This window comes from Orcinus orca, chromosome 16 (genome assembly GCF_937001465.1).
Source record: "Orcinus orca chromosome 16, mOrcOrc1.1, whole genome shotgun sequence".
In the NCBI taxonomy this organism is placed as follows: Eukaryota; Metazoa; Chordata; class Mammalia; order Artiodactyla; family Delphinidae; genus Orcinus; species Orcinus orca.
The window spans coordinates 83,400,229-83,415,020 of record NC_064574.1 but is presented as its reverse complement, the minus strand read 5'-3'; the positions used below and the strand labels follow the sequence as shown (position 1 = coordinate 83,415,020).

Here is a 14,792-nt window from a genome sequence, read left to right as displayed (position 1 = left end):
CTATGCTGAGATTCTTCATACCACTTTTGGATAGCAAAGTGATTTCCTTTTTTTTAACTGGCAGCACCAATTGCCATTCCTTTTACTTTTTTTTGTTTTTTGTTTTGTTTTTACTGAGCTCTTGCGTGACTTATCTTGTGTTACCATCCTAAATAAACATTTTACTAAACATAGAAGAAACTGTCTTTTTTCTGAATTAGGCTTTTGGAACATCCTGTGTCAGGATGGGTTTTTATGTTTTTCGATTGGCAACGAAAGCTCTACATAGGGCTGCAAACATTTGTTCTCCACTTAATAATCTAAAACCCTCTGTATTTTTTAGAAAATTTGGAATTTTCCTCCTGATTTTGCCATTGTATTGGTTTGCTGTGTTTTTTTGATTTATGCAAAAGCATTTGACTTTGTTTTTATGTGATGCACCATAAATGTTAACGTGTTGAATACTAACAGTGCTTACTACAAGAAGGATGTAGTCTTCTTGCTTGCTGCATTAAAATACCTTGTAGAGGAAGGGAGCTGGATGGGTTTTACTTTTATCTAGTGTGTCTCATAACATCTTTCCAAATAAGCAGTATAACTGCATAGTTTAACCTCCTGTCTTTCTCTCTCTCATTCCCACCCCCCGACCCCCCGCATGTCTTTGCTTTTCTGTATCAGAGTATCTTTCTTTCTGGCATCCTAGTTTTGTTTCTGTTTTCATCCTCCTTGGAAGATTCTGATAGTGTGGAGGAAGGGTAGGAAATCGTGTCCTAAGTGGAGCAGACTCCTTGCGGCCCAAGCTGGGGATGGGTGGGGGTCTCACACTTGTTTTTGTGCATGTAAATCAAACACAGGCTGGGATCATTCGTTGGAGAGCACAATGCGTAGAGCGAGGATCTGGGACTTCCGCACGCCACCTGATTCATGAAGTGTCAGTGCCTCCTTCAGTCATTCTGCCCAAGTAACTGTAAAGCTGGCTAAGATGCTGCCACCATCTTGTGGCCCACCAGGATGACATCTTAACAGGTGCCTTAGGGGAGCGCAGGACTGGGCAGCATCCTTGCACACGCTGGAAACAAAGGCATTGTCTGATGCACCTCACGAAGCACTGTTTCAGAATTACTCTCACTTCCTGAATAAAGGTTATCAGGTAATTCATACTTTTGATAGAGCTGTTTTATTTGTGTGAATTTTTTTTAATGTAAACATACAGGGAAATTTTAAAAAGTTAACAAATTTGCCCACTAAGTAACTCTGAAAAGCTGCTGGCTGTTGGCTGCTTACAGACACCAATCCCTTCCCTGTCCAGTTCAATCACAGGCATCCTAGTTTCCCAGGGAGTTCCCTGGTGGTCCAGTGGTTAGGACTCGGCGCCTCACTTGTGGTGGGTTCAGTCCCTGGTTGGGGAACCAAGATCCTGAAAGCTGCTCAGCATGGCCAAAGAAAAGAAGAAGAGGAAGGTTTCCCGCTTTTTATAGTCAGGTCAAAGAGAGAAATGGCTGGAGAAAAAAAAGTTGCAGGTGGAAGGCTTGCTAGGGAAGATCCAGCCCAGCCTTTCCAAAGATACCAATTGGTTGGACAGTTTCCTGGAAAGATCAAGCAAAGATTCCATTTCAGTAGAAATCGTAAGTGGTTTGTGGGAATGCTAGGTAAGGCACAAGCTTTGGGGTCAGACTTGTGTTGAGTCCTGGCTCCCCCACACTCTAGCTCTGACCTTGGATTTAACGTGAGCCTTGTTCCCGCTCAGTTACCAGCAGAGACTCCTGCCACAGGATTTCTGCGAGGTGTAGATGAGCCCATGTCCTGAAGCTCACAACACAGAGCTTGGGGTACATCAAGTGCTCAGGACCTCAGGGGCCCTCTTTCCCCTCCCCTTCTTTGTGCTTAACTTGGGACAGCTGCCTTGAAAGCTGGCTGGAACCAGTTCGGCCAGAGTTCCTTTGACCCATTTGACGACTTCAGTAGTTTTGCCCTTGTTAGAGAGCTTGCATCTTCAGAAAGTGACTCCCGTACCTTGTAAAACCTGCTGTCAGTGAGGTCTGATGAGGGCTGATTGGATTGGGGCTCCATGTGGGGTCTTCTCCTGTGTGCTTCACCATGTAGTGGCTGAATGTGGAAACTCCAAGGAACCTGCACTCTGCCCAGTAACCACCGCTCCCTCGCCTGCCAACTGATGTGGGTTAGCCTTTGCAGTGTAGAGTCCTGTGCAGGTGCTGGGCAGGGCATTCTCTTCCCGTTCTGGAACAATTTGTCCCTGCAATTTAAAAGCAAGTTGCAGCATGATATAGCACTAGTCCTTTTAAACAATGACAAGGATACTTTTATACCACCAGAACGTAATATTCCAGATTTCTGACCTAGTGTGACCTTGGGTACTTAAAAAGTGAGTCTCCATTACCAAAATGGAATGGAAATACAGAACCTATTTACTCATAAGTTTTCTAAGACAATAAATAGTTCTGTAATAGGAAAACTGGTGTGCCCTAAAACTAAGTGATGTGTTTACTTCAAGTTCTGAGAACTGAAGATCTCAGGGCTTTAAAGAATGCTCAGAGAAACAACTGTCTAACTGATGGAAAGATCACCTGGCTAAAAGCCCCCATCCCAACCCCCATCTGACACAGACAATAGAGCAAACATTAAATCCAAGCATATTAACCCTGTTCAGAACATAGGGGTTTACTCAAAGAAAATCCAGTCCTAAAGGGAGAAATAGAGGAAGATGTGAATCAGTTTGAAACAGAATAAAGATCAGTTTCTTCAAGTTAGTATGAAGGTAAACTGAAATGCCAAGAAATCGCTGAAGAATACCTGCTGTTATTTGCAGATACATAGTGAAATTAACCTGAAAGAACAAGCAGGGAAGGATATCAAAGATCTCCCCCACCACCACCACCAAATTCAAGATGAAGCAAATATGGCAGGATGTTATCCCTTGTTAAATCGGATGGTGGGTCCTTAGGTATCAGACATCTTCTCTGTATTTGAAAATTTTCATCATTTAGAAGTCATGATGGGTCATTCACCTTTTCAAGAGCTATGCTTTGACTTGGATATCTCATTTGGAAGTAACAAAAAATAGTTATTTTTTAACGTTGATTTTTAAAAACTTTTAAAATAGCTATTTTTAATAGAAAATTGAAAAAAAACTGTAAAATAAGGGGCCGTCTATGCTTTGTATGACATACCCACACGATGGCACAATATATTGTTTTAAAATAGCTCCAATTCAGGACTCCCCTGGTGGCACAGTGGATAAGACTCCACGCTCCTGATGCAGGGGGCCTGGGTTCGATCCCTGGTCAGGGAACTAGATCCCACGTGCATGCCGCAACTAAGAGTTTACATGCCACAACTAAGGGGCCCACATGCCGCAACTAAGGAGCCTGCCTTCCACAACTAAGACCTGGTGCAACCAAATAAAACAAATATTAAAAAATAAATACAATAGCTCTAATTCAATCAATGGAATACTGTTAATGTGGAAATGGCAGAATATACCTGCAGTGATTAGAACTATACAAAATACAGGGAATTCCCTGGTGGCGCAGTGGTTAAGAATCCGCCTGCCAATGCAGGGGACACGGGTTTGAACCTTGGTCCAGGAAGATCCCACGTGCCATGGAGCAACTAAGCCCCTGTGCCACAACTACTGAGCCCGTGCTCTAGAGCCCACGAGCCACAACTAATGAGCCCGTGTGCCGCAACTACTGAAGGTGGTGCGTGTAGAGCCAGTGCTCTGCCACAAGAGAAGCCACTGCAATGAGAAGCCCATGCAGCACAACGAAGAGTAGCCCCTGCTCGCCGCAACTAGAGAAAGCTCGCGCACAGCAACGAGGACCCAACACAGCCAAAAATAAATTAATTAAAAAAAATACATTTACCTTAAAAAAATTTGTTTACTCTTTTTTTAAATTAATTCATTTATTTTTGGCTGGATTGAAGACCCCAATGGCTGAAGACGAGAGGAAGACAGCCCTGGAAATGGTCCAGGCAGCTGGGACAGATAGACACTGTGTGACATTTGTATTGCACGAGGAGGACGATATCCTGGGAAATTCTCTTCGTTACATGATCATGAAGAACCCGGAAGTGGAATTTCGTGGTTACACTACAACCCATCCTTCAGAGAGCAAAATTAATTTGCACATACAGACTCGAAGTGCCCTTCCAGCTGTTGAGCCCTTTCAGAGAGGCCTGACTGAGCTCATGAATAGACATCTGCCAACATGTGCTTGATATGTTTGAAGCCAGCATAAAGGAATGTAAGGATCAAAAAGCCAGCAGAAATGAAGCCACATTCTAGTCCCTTATGCACTATGCAGGGAGGACTGACCTCTAGGATATCCTATTCATGTTCTTGCAAAACCCAGAAGTAAACGTTTGTGATTACAACATGACCTGTCCTCCAGAAAGGCTTCTTTCTAGCTCTTAACCCACTTCTGCTGTTGGAGTCCCCATAAGAAACTGTATTCTTCTAATAAATTCCCTCTTTTATTTAAACTGGAAAAAAAAAAAAGAATGTATGTGATCACAGGCACAACATTCTAACTTCTGAATCACCCTTTTCCACCTTAATTGCTACTCTTCCTCCAGATCTCATTTTAATATCTTCTTCAGGGAAAGTCTTCCCTGACCTCTCTGATTAAGTCACTTCTGGCCACACCAAGTGCCCAATAAATATTTATTTTATGAATGATTGAATGATCCTCTTTTTCTATAAAAATCTCATAACTTCCTTGTTTACAATTCCCTGTATCATTTTCACAACCGTCAATACAGTTTATTATTATTACTTTTTTTTAACATTATTTAACTCTGAAATTCTGCCCTTTAGAAGACCACTGAAGGTTCTTCGGACTTGGAAAATTTTGACATTTAATGTTTGTTTGTTCATTAATCAAGTATTTAATAAGTGCATTTAATGTGCTCTATTACGTGCATTGCAGTGAACAAGATGGACAAGGTTTCCAGGCTCAGGCAACTTAACACACTCAAGGTGGAAGGAGAGCGGTAACACATGTGATACAATGTCCGGGAGTGATTAAGAGCTGTGAAGGAAACTAAAGCTGGGCAAAGGAACGGGAACCGATGGGTGGGCTGTTTTAGATAAAGTGGCCAGGGAAGGCTCTTGAGGCAGTGACACTTGAGCTGAGGGCTGAATGAAGTGAGAGAGTGACAGGGAAATACCTGCAGGAGGAACGTCCCTGGCAAAGGACACGGGGACTTTGAAAACCTTGGGGCGAGAATAAGCTTGATGTATTTCAGGGGAAAAAAGGTGGCAGGCAGTGGAGTGAAGGAGGGAGAAAGTAGTAACCCTAACCCGGGAAGGCAGATAATCACGCATTTACAGACTTACGCTGTATAACTACCAAGGAAAAGCTTCTCTAGGGGTTTGGAGTGCAGCCTTGCAAGATCCTAAGCTGATGGGCCTCGTTTGACGGTTCAACAAGGTCACGCCAGCTGCTGTAGGGAGAATGCACCGTAGGTGGGGTAGCAGAGTGGGGGAGAGCAGTAGGGAGACCGGGTTAGGTACACGATGAAGGGGGCTTGGGCCAGGGTGGAGGGGCGTGGAGGGGCTGAGAAGTGGTCAGAACCTGCTCGGGAGGAAGGAGGGCAGATCAGGTTATTCCCCACTCCCCAGCACAAAGCTGCCGTGTGGCTTCAGGCCCTGAACCAGGGAATGGTCCCAAAGAGGCACTCCTGATCCCAGGATCGGTCGGGGCTGGGGGCAACTTCGTCATAGGCTTGCAGCCCCACAGACCTGGGTATGAACTCCAGATCCGCCACTGACTGCTGGGGGTCTCTGGGCTAGCTAACCCTTCGGGTCAGGAAGACTCCTTATCTACAAAATTCATACCTGCGAAGTCCCTACGAGGCCCACCTGCGTCTTCCGAGTCAGCTCACCTGCGCAGGCGCAGAGGCCCAGCGGCCGCTGCGTGGAGCTCAGTGCGCGTGCGCCGGTCTCGGCCTCTCACTCTCTCTCCCCCCTTCCCCCCCCCTCACCCGCCCCAGCGTGCGCCTGCGCGGAGTCGCGGTTCGGCGGTGGAGACCGGAGGGCTCGGGGCTCCGAGTGGCAGCGCGCTCGCGGCGAGCCGGCCCGAGCCCGGGCGGCGGGTACTTCGCCATGCCGGGGATGGTGCTGTTCGGCCGGCGCTGGGCCATCGCCAGCGACGACTTGGTCTTCCCGGGGGTCTTCGAGCTGTTCGTGCGAGTGCTGTGGTGAGGGCGGGCTCTGCGGGCAGCGGGCGGCCGGGACGGAGGAGGGAGCGGGGGCCGAGGCGGTCGAGGGCAGGGACCATGTCGCCTGCCCTGCGTTCTTGTACCTGGTCCTCTCCACCGCCCGAGGGGGTGGGTGCCGCTGCTCTCCCCATTTCCAGACAGCATACGGCGGCCCAGAGCGGGGACGCCGTGCCCGGCGTCATGGGGTGGGCCCGCCGGCGGGACGTCGGCGCTGCAGGGCACGGGCACCCCTCCGGGGCGTCGAGACCCGGGCCTGGGAGCCGCCGGGACTGCGCTGCCGCCCAAAGCCGTGGCCTCGGGACCTCCTGCCTCGAGCCGGGAACAGCCATCAGCATCGCTCCAGCGTTCTGCATGGAAACGCACTGCATCTTGTCTGCCAAACGCAGGAATGGCAACAATACCGTTCGTGCAGTTCCTGAGCCGGTTGTGGCTGAATCCCTCGACGAGCACACAGGACTGGCATTTTCTCTCTAGTCTTTCAAAATGTGGAATCCGTGGGGAGTGGAATTGGGTGCCTGAAAGTCAGTCCCAGAGGGTCTGAGCGAAGAGTAATATCATCGTTATTAAAAAGTAGATTCTTAAGGGGAGAGGAATTTAAAAACATGCAAGTATGAGCTGCTTCTTAGTTGTTTCATAGTTTTCAGGGCCAGTCTTTCTGAGATCATTTCCCGTTATTATTTCTAGACAAGGATGTAATATCACAAAACTGACAAAAGCATAAAAAGTTATCTAGTCCAGTTCCTCTTCTGGCCTTGAATCTCTAATACCGCGTTCTTGCGAAATGGTTCCCTGCCGGATTCTGAAATAACTCTAGTGAAGAACCACTATGACGTTGCATTGTTGGGTGCTGCCTTTCATTGTTCTGTCCTGAATTACAAAATATACTTATGAGTCTGCAGTCCTTGTCCTTTCAAGTTGATCAGTGTTCACCACAGAACATCTTTCCATAGCTTGCTTCCCATCCCCTTGTTTTTGTACTACACCCAGCAGATTACGACGTGCGTTTGTCAGTTTCTTGTTAATCCACAGAAGTAAAAATTCTCTTGCTGATGACTGATCAAGTATATACTTTGGAGTCATGATGGGGCAACTTTCCAGCAGTTCACATTATATTTGCTTACTTATGGCTTTAAATGTATTACAACAGGCACAGAATAAAAACAATGATGTAAGCATAGAAAGTATAAAGCTCATTAAAAATAAAAAAAAAGCCATACTCTTTAATTGACTTAGTAAATATGTTATTGAGGAAGATTCAGTTCCAAAGTGAACCTCGCCTTGTTTTGGAAAGTATTAACTCCATTTACTTCCTTCCATTGTGTTTTTCAAAGCGGCTCCTTGGATTCCATTTCTGACGCTACCTGTGTCTCGGCAGGTGGATCGGCATCCTGACGCTGTACCTCATGCACAGAGGGAAGCTGGACTGTCCTGGTGGCGTCCTGCTCCGCAGTTACCTGATCGTGCTCATCATTCTGCTGGCAGTTATCATATGCACCGTGTCAGCCATCGTGTGTGTCAGCATGAAAGGTAAACGCTAGTCTCTTCTGTTTGACACTGCTTCTTCCTCTTCTTCTTTTTTTGGCTGCGCAGCCTGCGGGATCTTAGTTCCCAGACCAGGGATGGAACCCGGGCCCCCTGCAGTGGGGGAGTCCTAACCACTGGACCACCAGGGAATTCCCAACACCTCTTCATTTTTAATCGCTTTTTTGAGATACAATTCACATACCATACAATTCATCCATTTAAGTGTACAATTCAGTGATTTATCGTATATTCAGAGAGTCGTGCAACCTTCCCTGCTACCAATTTCAGAACATTTCATCACCCCAAAAAGAATTTCCTGTGCCCGCTAGCAATTACTCCTCATTTCTCCCCAACTCCCTCAGCCCTAGGCATCCACTACTCTACTTCCTGTCTGTAGATTTGCCTGTTCTGGACATCATATAGGTGGACTCATCCACGATGTGGCCTTTCGGTCTGGCTTCTTAAACTTGGGATAACGTTTTCAAGGTTCGTCCGTGTTAGAGCATGTATCAGCACTTCATTCCTTTTTATGACTGATTAGTATTGCACTGAACGTGTATACCACAGTTTATTTATCCATTTGTCAGTTGGTGGACATTTGGGTTGTTTCCACTTTCTGGCTGTTACAGATAATGCTGCTTTCAGCGTTCGCATACATGTTTTACATACCCTTATGTTTTTATTTCTCTTGGATATGTACGTAGGGGTGGTAGTGCTAGATCACATGGTAAATCTGTTTAACTTCCTGAGGAACAGCCAGACTGTTTTCCAAGCAGTTGGACCATTTTTCTTTCCCACCAGCACTTTATAAGGGTTCCAGTTTCTCCACATCCTCACCAACACTTACTATCTGACTTTTTGATCATAGCCATCCTGGTAGATATGAAATGCTATCTCATTGTGTTGTTTTTTTTTTTTTGCGGTACGCGGGCCTTTCACTGTTGTGGCCTCTCCCGTTGCGGAGCACAGGCTGCAGACGCGCAGGCTCAGTGGCCATGGCTCACGGGCCCAGCCGCTCCACGGCACGTGGGATCTTCCCGGACCGGGGCACGAACCCGTGTCCCCTGCATCGGCAGGCGGACTCTCAACCGCTGCGCCACCAGGGAAGCCCTCATTGTGGTTTTGATTTGCATTTTCTTGATGACAAATGATATTGAGCATCTTTTCATATGCTCAGTGGCCATTTTTATATTATTTTTAAAGAAATGTCTGTTCAGATTCTTTGCCCAATTTTAAATTGGGTTCTTTGTCCTTTATTAATGAGTTGTAAAAGTTATATCTCTTCTTGATAGTTTTTTTCTATATGTTACCATTTTCTGCAGACAGTCGTTTAGCTGAAAATGTCTGAAAACGTTGGAAACCTTCCCTGTCGATTACTGTGGTTTGTAGGATGAGCTGAGCACTCTTGTGGCTGATAAAGAAATGCATCAGTAAATGAAAACTCATCCGTCAAAGGCAGGGCTGCATGGCATGCTACCATCCAACGTGTTTTATCACTGCTTGAATCGGGATGTAGGAGGGAGGCTTACAGATTGTAGATGATGATGATAAAACTGGGAGGGAGTAAGTAGCTGATACCCTGGGTGATGGAATCAAGATCTCGATAGGGTGGAACGATAGACTGAAACTTAATAGATGGTAGTTCGTGGGGAGAAATACAGAGAGAAATGTTAGTGGCAGAGTGTTTCATGAGAAAAAGCCCTTAGGGTTTGGATGACCAAGAAGCATGGCGCACGCCCACGTACTGCAGCAACGTAGAAAAGAGAGCCCTGGCTATTTTAGTTTACCTCTGAAAACGTGAATGCATGGGGTCTGGATCAAAGACGGTCCCAGTTCTTTGGTCTCTGTCGGACCCCAAGTCTGGATCGTCGTTGGTACTGATGCTGAAGGAAAGGAAGGAGCTGAAATGTGTACGATGAGGATTTAGCACTATGAGGTTCTTATTGAGCTCAGATTTTCTGAAAGATGGTGTCATTTCAGGTACAGGGTATCTAATTTAGTTTCCCTATCTGTTCACAGCACATTCTGTTTAGCACACCAGGTTTACAACTGTAATAGTGGGTTAAGTACAAGCCTTTTTCTCCTTAAATGTTTTTCTTCGGATATTTTGGGTGGTGTCAGGGCACAGTCACACCCCTGCGGTGGATGGATGGCCGCATGCCTCAGGCTTCTCCTCGCAGGCACCGTCACACGTCACAGTTCGGCAGGCATCTGTCGGTTGTGTGGGGTGTTCTGGGTGGGTTGCTTATGCAGCAGCCTCCTCCAGACAGGACTTCCCCCCACCCCTCACAGAAACCGGCCCTGTGCCCGGTGCAGGATGGGTGGTTGGTTCAGGACTGGACGTGTGCCCTGATTCGGGCCAGTGAAATTCAGGGAGTTTGCTGGGAAGTTCCAGGGAAGTCCTTCCCTGCTCCTCTGGGAAAGAGCCAGAAGCAGCATATGGTTTTCCTTCGGGATGGCACTGTGCATGAGTGAGCTGCTGAATTCCCGCTGAGTCTCCTCCACTCACAGCCCAGGAGGAGCTGAATACAGAGGAGGGCAGGGCTGAGAAGCAGAGGACACCCTGGTGCCAGTCCCGGCCCTGCATTTCCAGCCCCTTGAGTCAAGACAGGTCCTGCTTGTTTTTATGTTTTTTAATTTATTTATTTTATTTACTTATTTTTGGCTGTGTTGGGTCTTCATCGCTGCGTGCGGGCTTTCTCTAGTTGCGGCGAACGGGGGCTACTCTTGGCTTCTCATTGGGGTGGCTTCTCTTGTTGCGGAGCACGGGCTCTAGACACATGGGCTTCAGTAGTTATGGCACATGGGCTCAGTAGTTGTGGCTTGCGGGCTCTGGAGCGCAGGCTCAGTAGCTGTGGCGCACGGGCTTAGTTGCTCCGCAGCATGTGGGATCTTCCTGGACCAGAGCTCGAACCCGTGTCCCCTGCATTGGCAGGCGGATTCTTAACCACTGCACCACCAGGGAAGCACCCTGTTTTGTTTTTAAACCAGTTTGAGTTTCTGATACTTGTAGGTAAAGATACCACAACTGAACTGAAGACAGTATTTTATAAAAACATGTTAGTTTAATTGCCAATTTGTTACAAATCAATAACATCATATGCTTTATTTTAAATATTATGTAAATTTCAGTGAAGAACACCATAAAGTTTAAAAAAAAGACAGATGATGGTTAGGGTCAGATAAGAAGAGGAATAACCATCAAGCCGACAGTAGATGATGACTGAAGATTATCAGTGAAGTAATACATTTGGATGAAGTCAGAATTTCTCTTAACAACCTAGGGGTATAATTTCAAAGCAGTACTGGGGATACAGCTCATTACCTTAGTAGAAGCCATAAGGTTGTTTTCATTTTCTTCTGATGAAAATTAACCTCTACTACTAAAATAAATAATAGAATCTATAATAAATGTCAGAATTGGCATATTGGTGGATTTAATCCACATTTAGCCGTACTTGATCATTGCTTAACAGTGTCACATTTGTGCATCAATTCAGGTTTGAAGTGAAACTGCTGTTACGACCAGCCTTTGCTGTAGCATGCATACCGCTGAACCTGTTTGAAATAAAGTTTTTCTCTTACTTTTTCAAAGGAAAAAAAAGACAAATGGGAAAAAATATTGTAATAGATGAGACTTAGAGCCAATCTCCTTAATATAGAAGGGCTCTACGATAAATAAGAAAAAGACCAATAGCGCAAAAATGGGCAAATATGGTGAACAATAAAATAAGTAAAAGAGATTTTTACATATATAAAAAAACATTCAGCCTCAATCACAGTAAGGAAAATTCATCAAGGTGATACACTGGGTTGGTGAATCTGTGCAGTTGTGAGACTGTTGCTTCTGGGTCTTTCCTGGAGCAGGGAACGCCTTCCCCAGAACCTCCCTTCTGCTCAGGCCGCTCATTTTGTTGGTGGGCATGTAGATTTGTTGAATCTCTTGGAAGCCTAATTTGGCTGTGTGTGTTGTGTACGTGTGGGTATCAGCCGGTTTATTCCCTATATATTTGCATGTGTGCAAAATACTTGAAGTTTGCCACAGTGTTGCTTGTAGGCATGACAGATTGGAAGAAACTAGGTGCCTGTCAATAGGCCGCCGGTTTAAGTGTCGCTCGTTCATATGATGGTCTCCTGTGCACCTGTTAAAAAGAATGTGAAATGCTTTGTGAATGGACAAGGAGTGATTTCCAATATGCTAAGCTACAGGACACTGTATGTAGTTTGTTCTTTTTTGTAAAGGGATAAACTTACCTGTTTGGTTTATGTGTGGACTCTCTGGGGTGGGTACATGAGTGACTAGTTTACCTTGAGGGAAGGTGACCGAGGGCTGGGATTCAGTGGTGGGAGGGAGGCTTAACATTTACTTTATACCCACTTGAGCGCTTTGAACTTTTCACCCTTTACCTGCATTGCCTGCACAGAACCAGAGTTTTTTACAAGTTATAAACTTTAGGTGTATCTTTTAATAACCGTGAACCCCTTGGTAAACCTTATTACTGATACATGGGTAACTCCCATCACCCCTTCTGTTTCGTAAGTCATCTCAATAGTTAATCTGTCATTTGAACGGAAAGGCCTTGTTTCTGAAGCTTTTGGCTGATACACCTCTAAACGAAACGGCGCACATTGTAAGGGTGCATTTGGAACAAAGAGAATTCAGTCATCTTTATCCAGAAAACCGACGCTTGTGTAGTTACCTCTTTCTTGGTCTTCACTGTAGAATCTTGATATCGTGGTAGTTTCTAGTTTTGATTTGAGAACCTCCCTGATGAAATCCTACTGTTTTGGCCATGTGGGAGGTTTAATTAGGGAAGATCCACCCTCGTGCCTATGGTGTTTTGAGAGAGCGCCCTCCACTTCCAAGGTCTGCCCTTCGCTGTGTTTGGTTCGTATTCTGGGACATCTTGCATCGCCTCGGCGTTTGTCTTAAGAACTCCTCTTATGCCGGAGAAAATCACTGCAGTGGCTAGAGGTGTCAAGTCCCGAGATTCTGTGACACGGGCCTTCCTTGTGTGGCTCTCATGTCATCGGCTCAGCCATGTGAAGGGCAACAGGGTTCCTTCCTGAGACGGCGTCAGGGATAGTACGATCGGGAACGTAGCCACGCTCATTCATTCTGGGGCGTCAGCCTTGTGATGCTCGCTGCAGCACCAGATCCACACCGGCAGCTCTTTACGTCGAGGAGAAAATAAAGGTCTGCGTAAAATAAAAATGCTTTTCTAGGCAAAGCGTAAACATATAAAGGCTTTTTTAGTCTCTCACGTCTTCTCTGGACCCTTCACCAGAACTCCGTCTCCTGCTTCCTTACCTCTGAGTTTGCTTCATCCGGGCAGGGTCCCGGGCTGGAGCCTCCCTGCTCCAGCAGCCTCTTCTTTGGAATCCTAGCCCTCCAGGAGGTAGGATGTGAGCAGGTGCTGTTTCCTGTTTCTCTCTGCTGGTTGACTATTGCTATATAATAATACACTCCAGATGCAGGACTGGTTTTTACATACCTGCACTATTTGTCCCTCAGGGAGAGAGAGGGCGTGCTGTTTCAGTTATCTTAGAACATTGTGTCTTTGTGCCAAAAAGAAGGCCGGATAGTGTCTAATATTTTAAAATATGACTCTGAGTAATTCATTCTAATGGAAGGTAGCTTTTGGAATTTAAAAGCTATTTCCTTATCCAATTATTTTTTAGATCTTAGATTTTTTTTCAGTCACTGTTTTTGTTTTAATCATGTGGCATTTTTATGTTGCTGAAATTGGTGTTTATCACAACTTTTTCCCAAAGGGAGAGAGTTGATTTACACCAAGAATTAAAGTACACAGGCCTCTAATGATACTTGGATTTGTTTTACAAACAGTTTTATTTATTTATTTATTTTTATAAGTGTATTTGTTTGTTTTTGACTGCGTTGTGTCTTCGTTGCTGCGCGCGGACTTTCTCTAGTTGCGGCAAGTGGGGGCTACTCTTCGTTGCAGTGCTCAGGCTTCTCATTGTCGTGGCTTCTCTTGTTGCAGAGCACGGGCTCTAGGTGCTCGGGCTTCAGTAGTTGTGGCACGTGGGCTCAGTAGTTGTGGCGCACGGGCTTAGTTGCTCCGCGGCATGTGGGATCTTCCCGGGCCAGGGCTCAAACCCGTGTGCCCTGTATTGGCAGGCGGACTCTCAACCACTGCACCACCAGGGAAGCCCCAAACTCAGTTTTAAATGTTGTGTCTAAGTGGTGAGCTTCTACAGGTGGTCTCACACATCAGAATTGTTCGCTTCCCAAAAGTGAGGACCACGGAGCATTGGTGAGGCAGAGAGCCTGCAGCGTGCGAATCTGGATTATGTTTTAGAAAGTGGTTGCTAAGCCCTCTGAGCCTCAGCGTCCTCATTTGTAAAATGGGATGATGACGATGTCACAGCCATTGGGAGGATTAAAGAATAACGGGCCCATGCCGTTTCAGGTGGTGCCTGGATTTTCCTGGCTGTGGGAACCCGGGTGACTGTATACCTCTGTTTGCTGGTGACAGTTCTGTTTTATGTTGATTGTCCCAGCATTATTAATAGAGCCTCCCTTTGCTCTCAGAAGTATCCCAATTTGGACAGTGATTTTATTGTCACTCTAGTTAGAACCCAGAAGTGTTTTTAGACGCTGGTAAGTCTAAGAAATGAATCTGAGGCTTTTTGTCATGTTTCCCATCCCTCGCTTTGTCTCTTGCTCTCAAACTTAGGCATTGTTGCCCAAGTACAGGCAGAAAAGTCAGGTGGCGGGTGAGCCTATGGGACACACATGTGTGCTGTGACAGCTGTTTTTTTGTGGAAGGGCAACTACTCATCTCTGAAGGGGCAAGTGACCAGTTTGAACATTTTCTGTGTTTCAGGGACCATTTGTAATCCTGGACCACGGAAATCCATGTCTAAGCTGCTCTACGTGCGCCTGGCACTCTTTCTGCCAGAGATGGTCTGGGCGTCCCTGGGGGCCGCCTGGATAGAGGACGGTGTTCAGTGTGACAGGACGGTGGGGAATGGCATCATTGCGACTGTCGCCGTCAGGTGAGGTCTCCAGTCTTCTGCAA

At 46.1% G+C, this 14,792-nt stretch overlaps 1 protein-coding gene, 1 long non-coding RNA gene and 1 pseudogene across 3 annotated transcripts in view; 2 read left to right on the top strand and 1 right to left on the bottom strand.

Moving 5' to 3' along the window:
- Positions 1-80: 80 nt before the first annotated feature.
- On the bottom strand, positions 81-5,959 carry LOC125961464 (uncharacterized). The gene is made up of 2 exons (XR_007472206.1): positions 5,840-5,959; positions 81-2,233 (listed from the first exon to the last, which is right to left on the bottom strand). It is a non-coding gene; the product is annotated as an uncharacterized LOC125961464 (long non-coding RNA).
- Positions 3,617-4,568, top strand: LOC125961461 (DNA-directed RNA polymerases I and III subunit RPAC2-like; annotated as a pseudogene).
- A 31-nt stretch (positions 5,960-5,990) lies between the features above and the next one.
- Positions 5,991-14,792, top strand: part of DAGLB (diacylglycerol lipase beta) — a 31,052-nt gene continuing 22,250 nt past the window's right edge. Inside the window, exons 1-3 of one of the 2 annotated variants that reach the window (XM_004268941.4) lie at positions 5,991-6,201; positions 7,598-7,749; positions 14,598-14,769. In XM_004268941.4, the coding sequence (XP_004268989.2) occupies positions 6,107-6,201; positions 7,598-7,749; positions 14,598-14,769 (419 nt within the window). In that variant the 5' untranslated portion in view covers positions 5,991-6,106. The remainder of the gene's footprint in view (positions 6,202-7,597; positions 7,750-14,597; positions 14,770-14,792) is intronic. The other variant, XM_004268940.4, reaches the window with a different exon arrangement.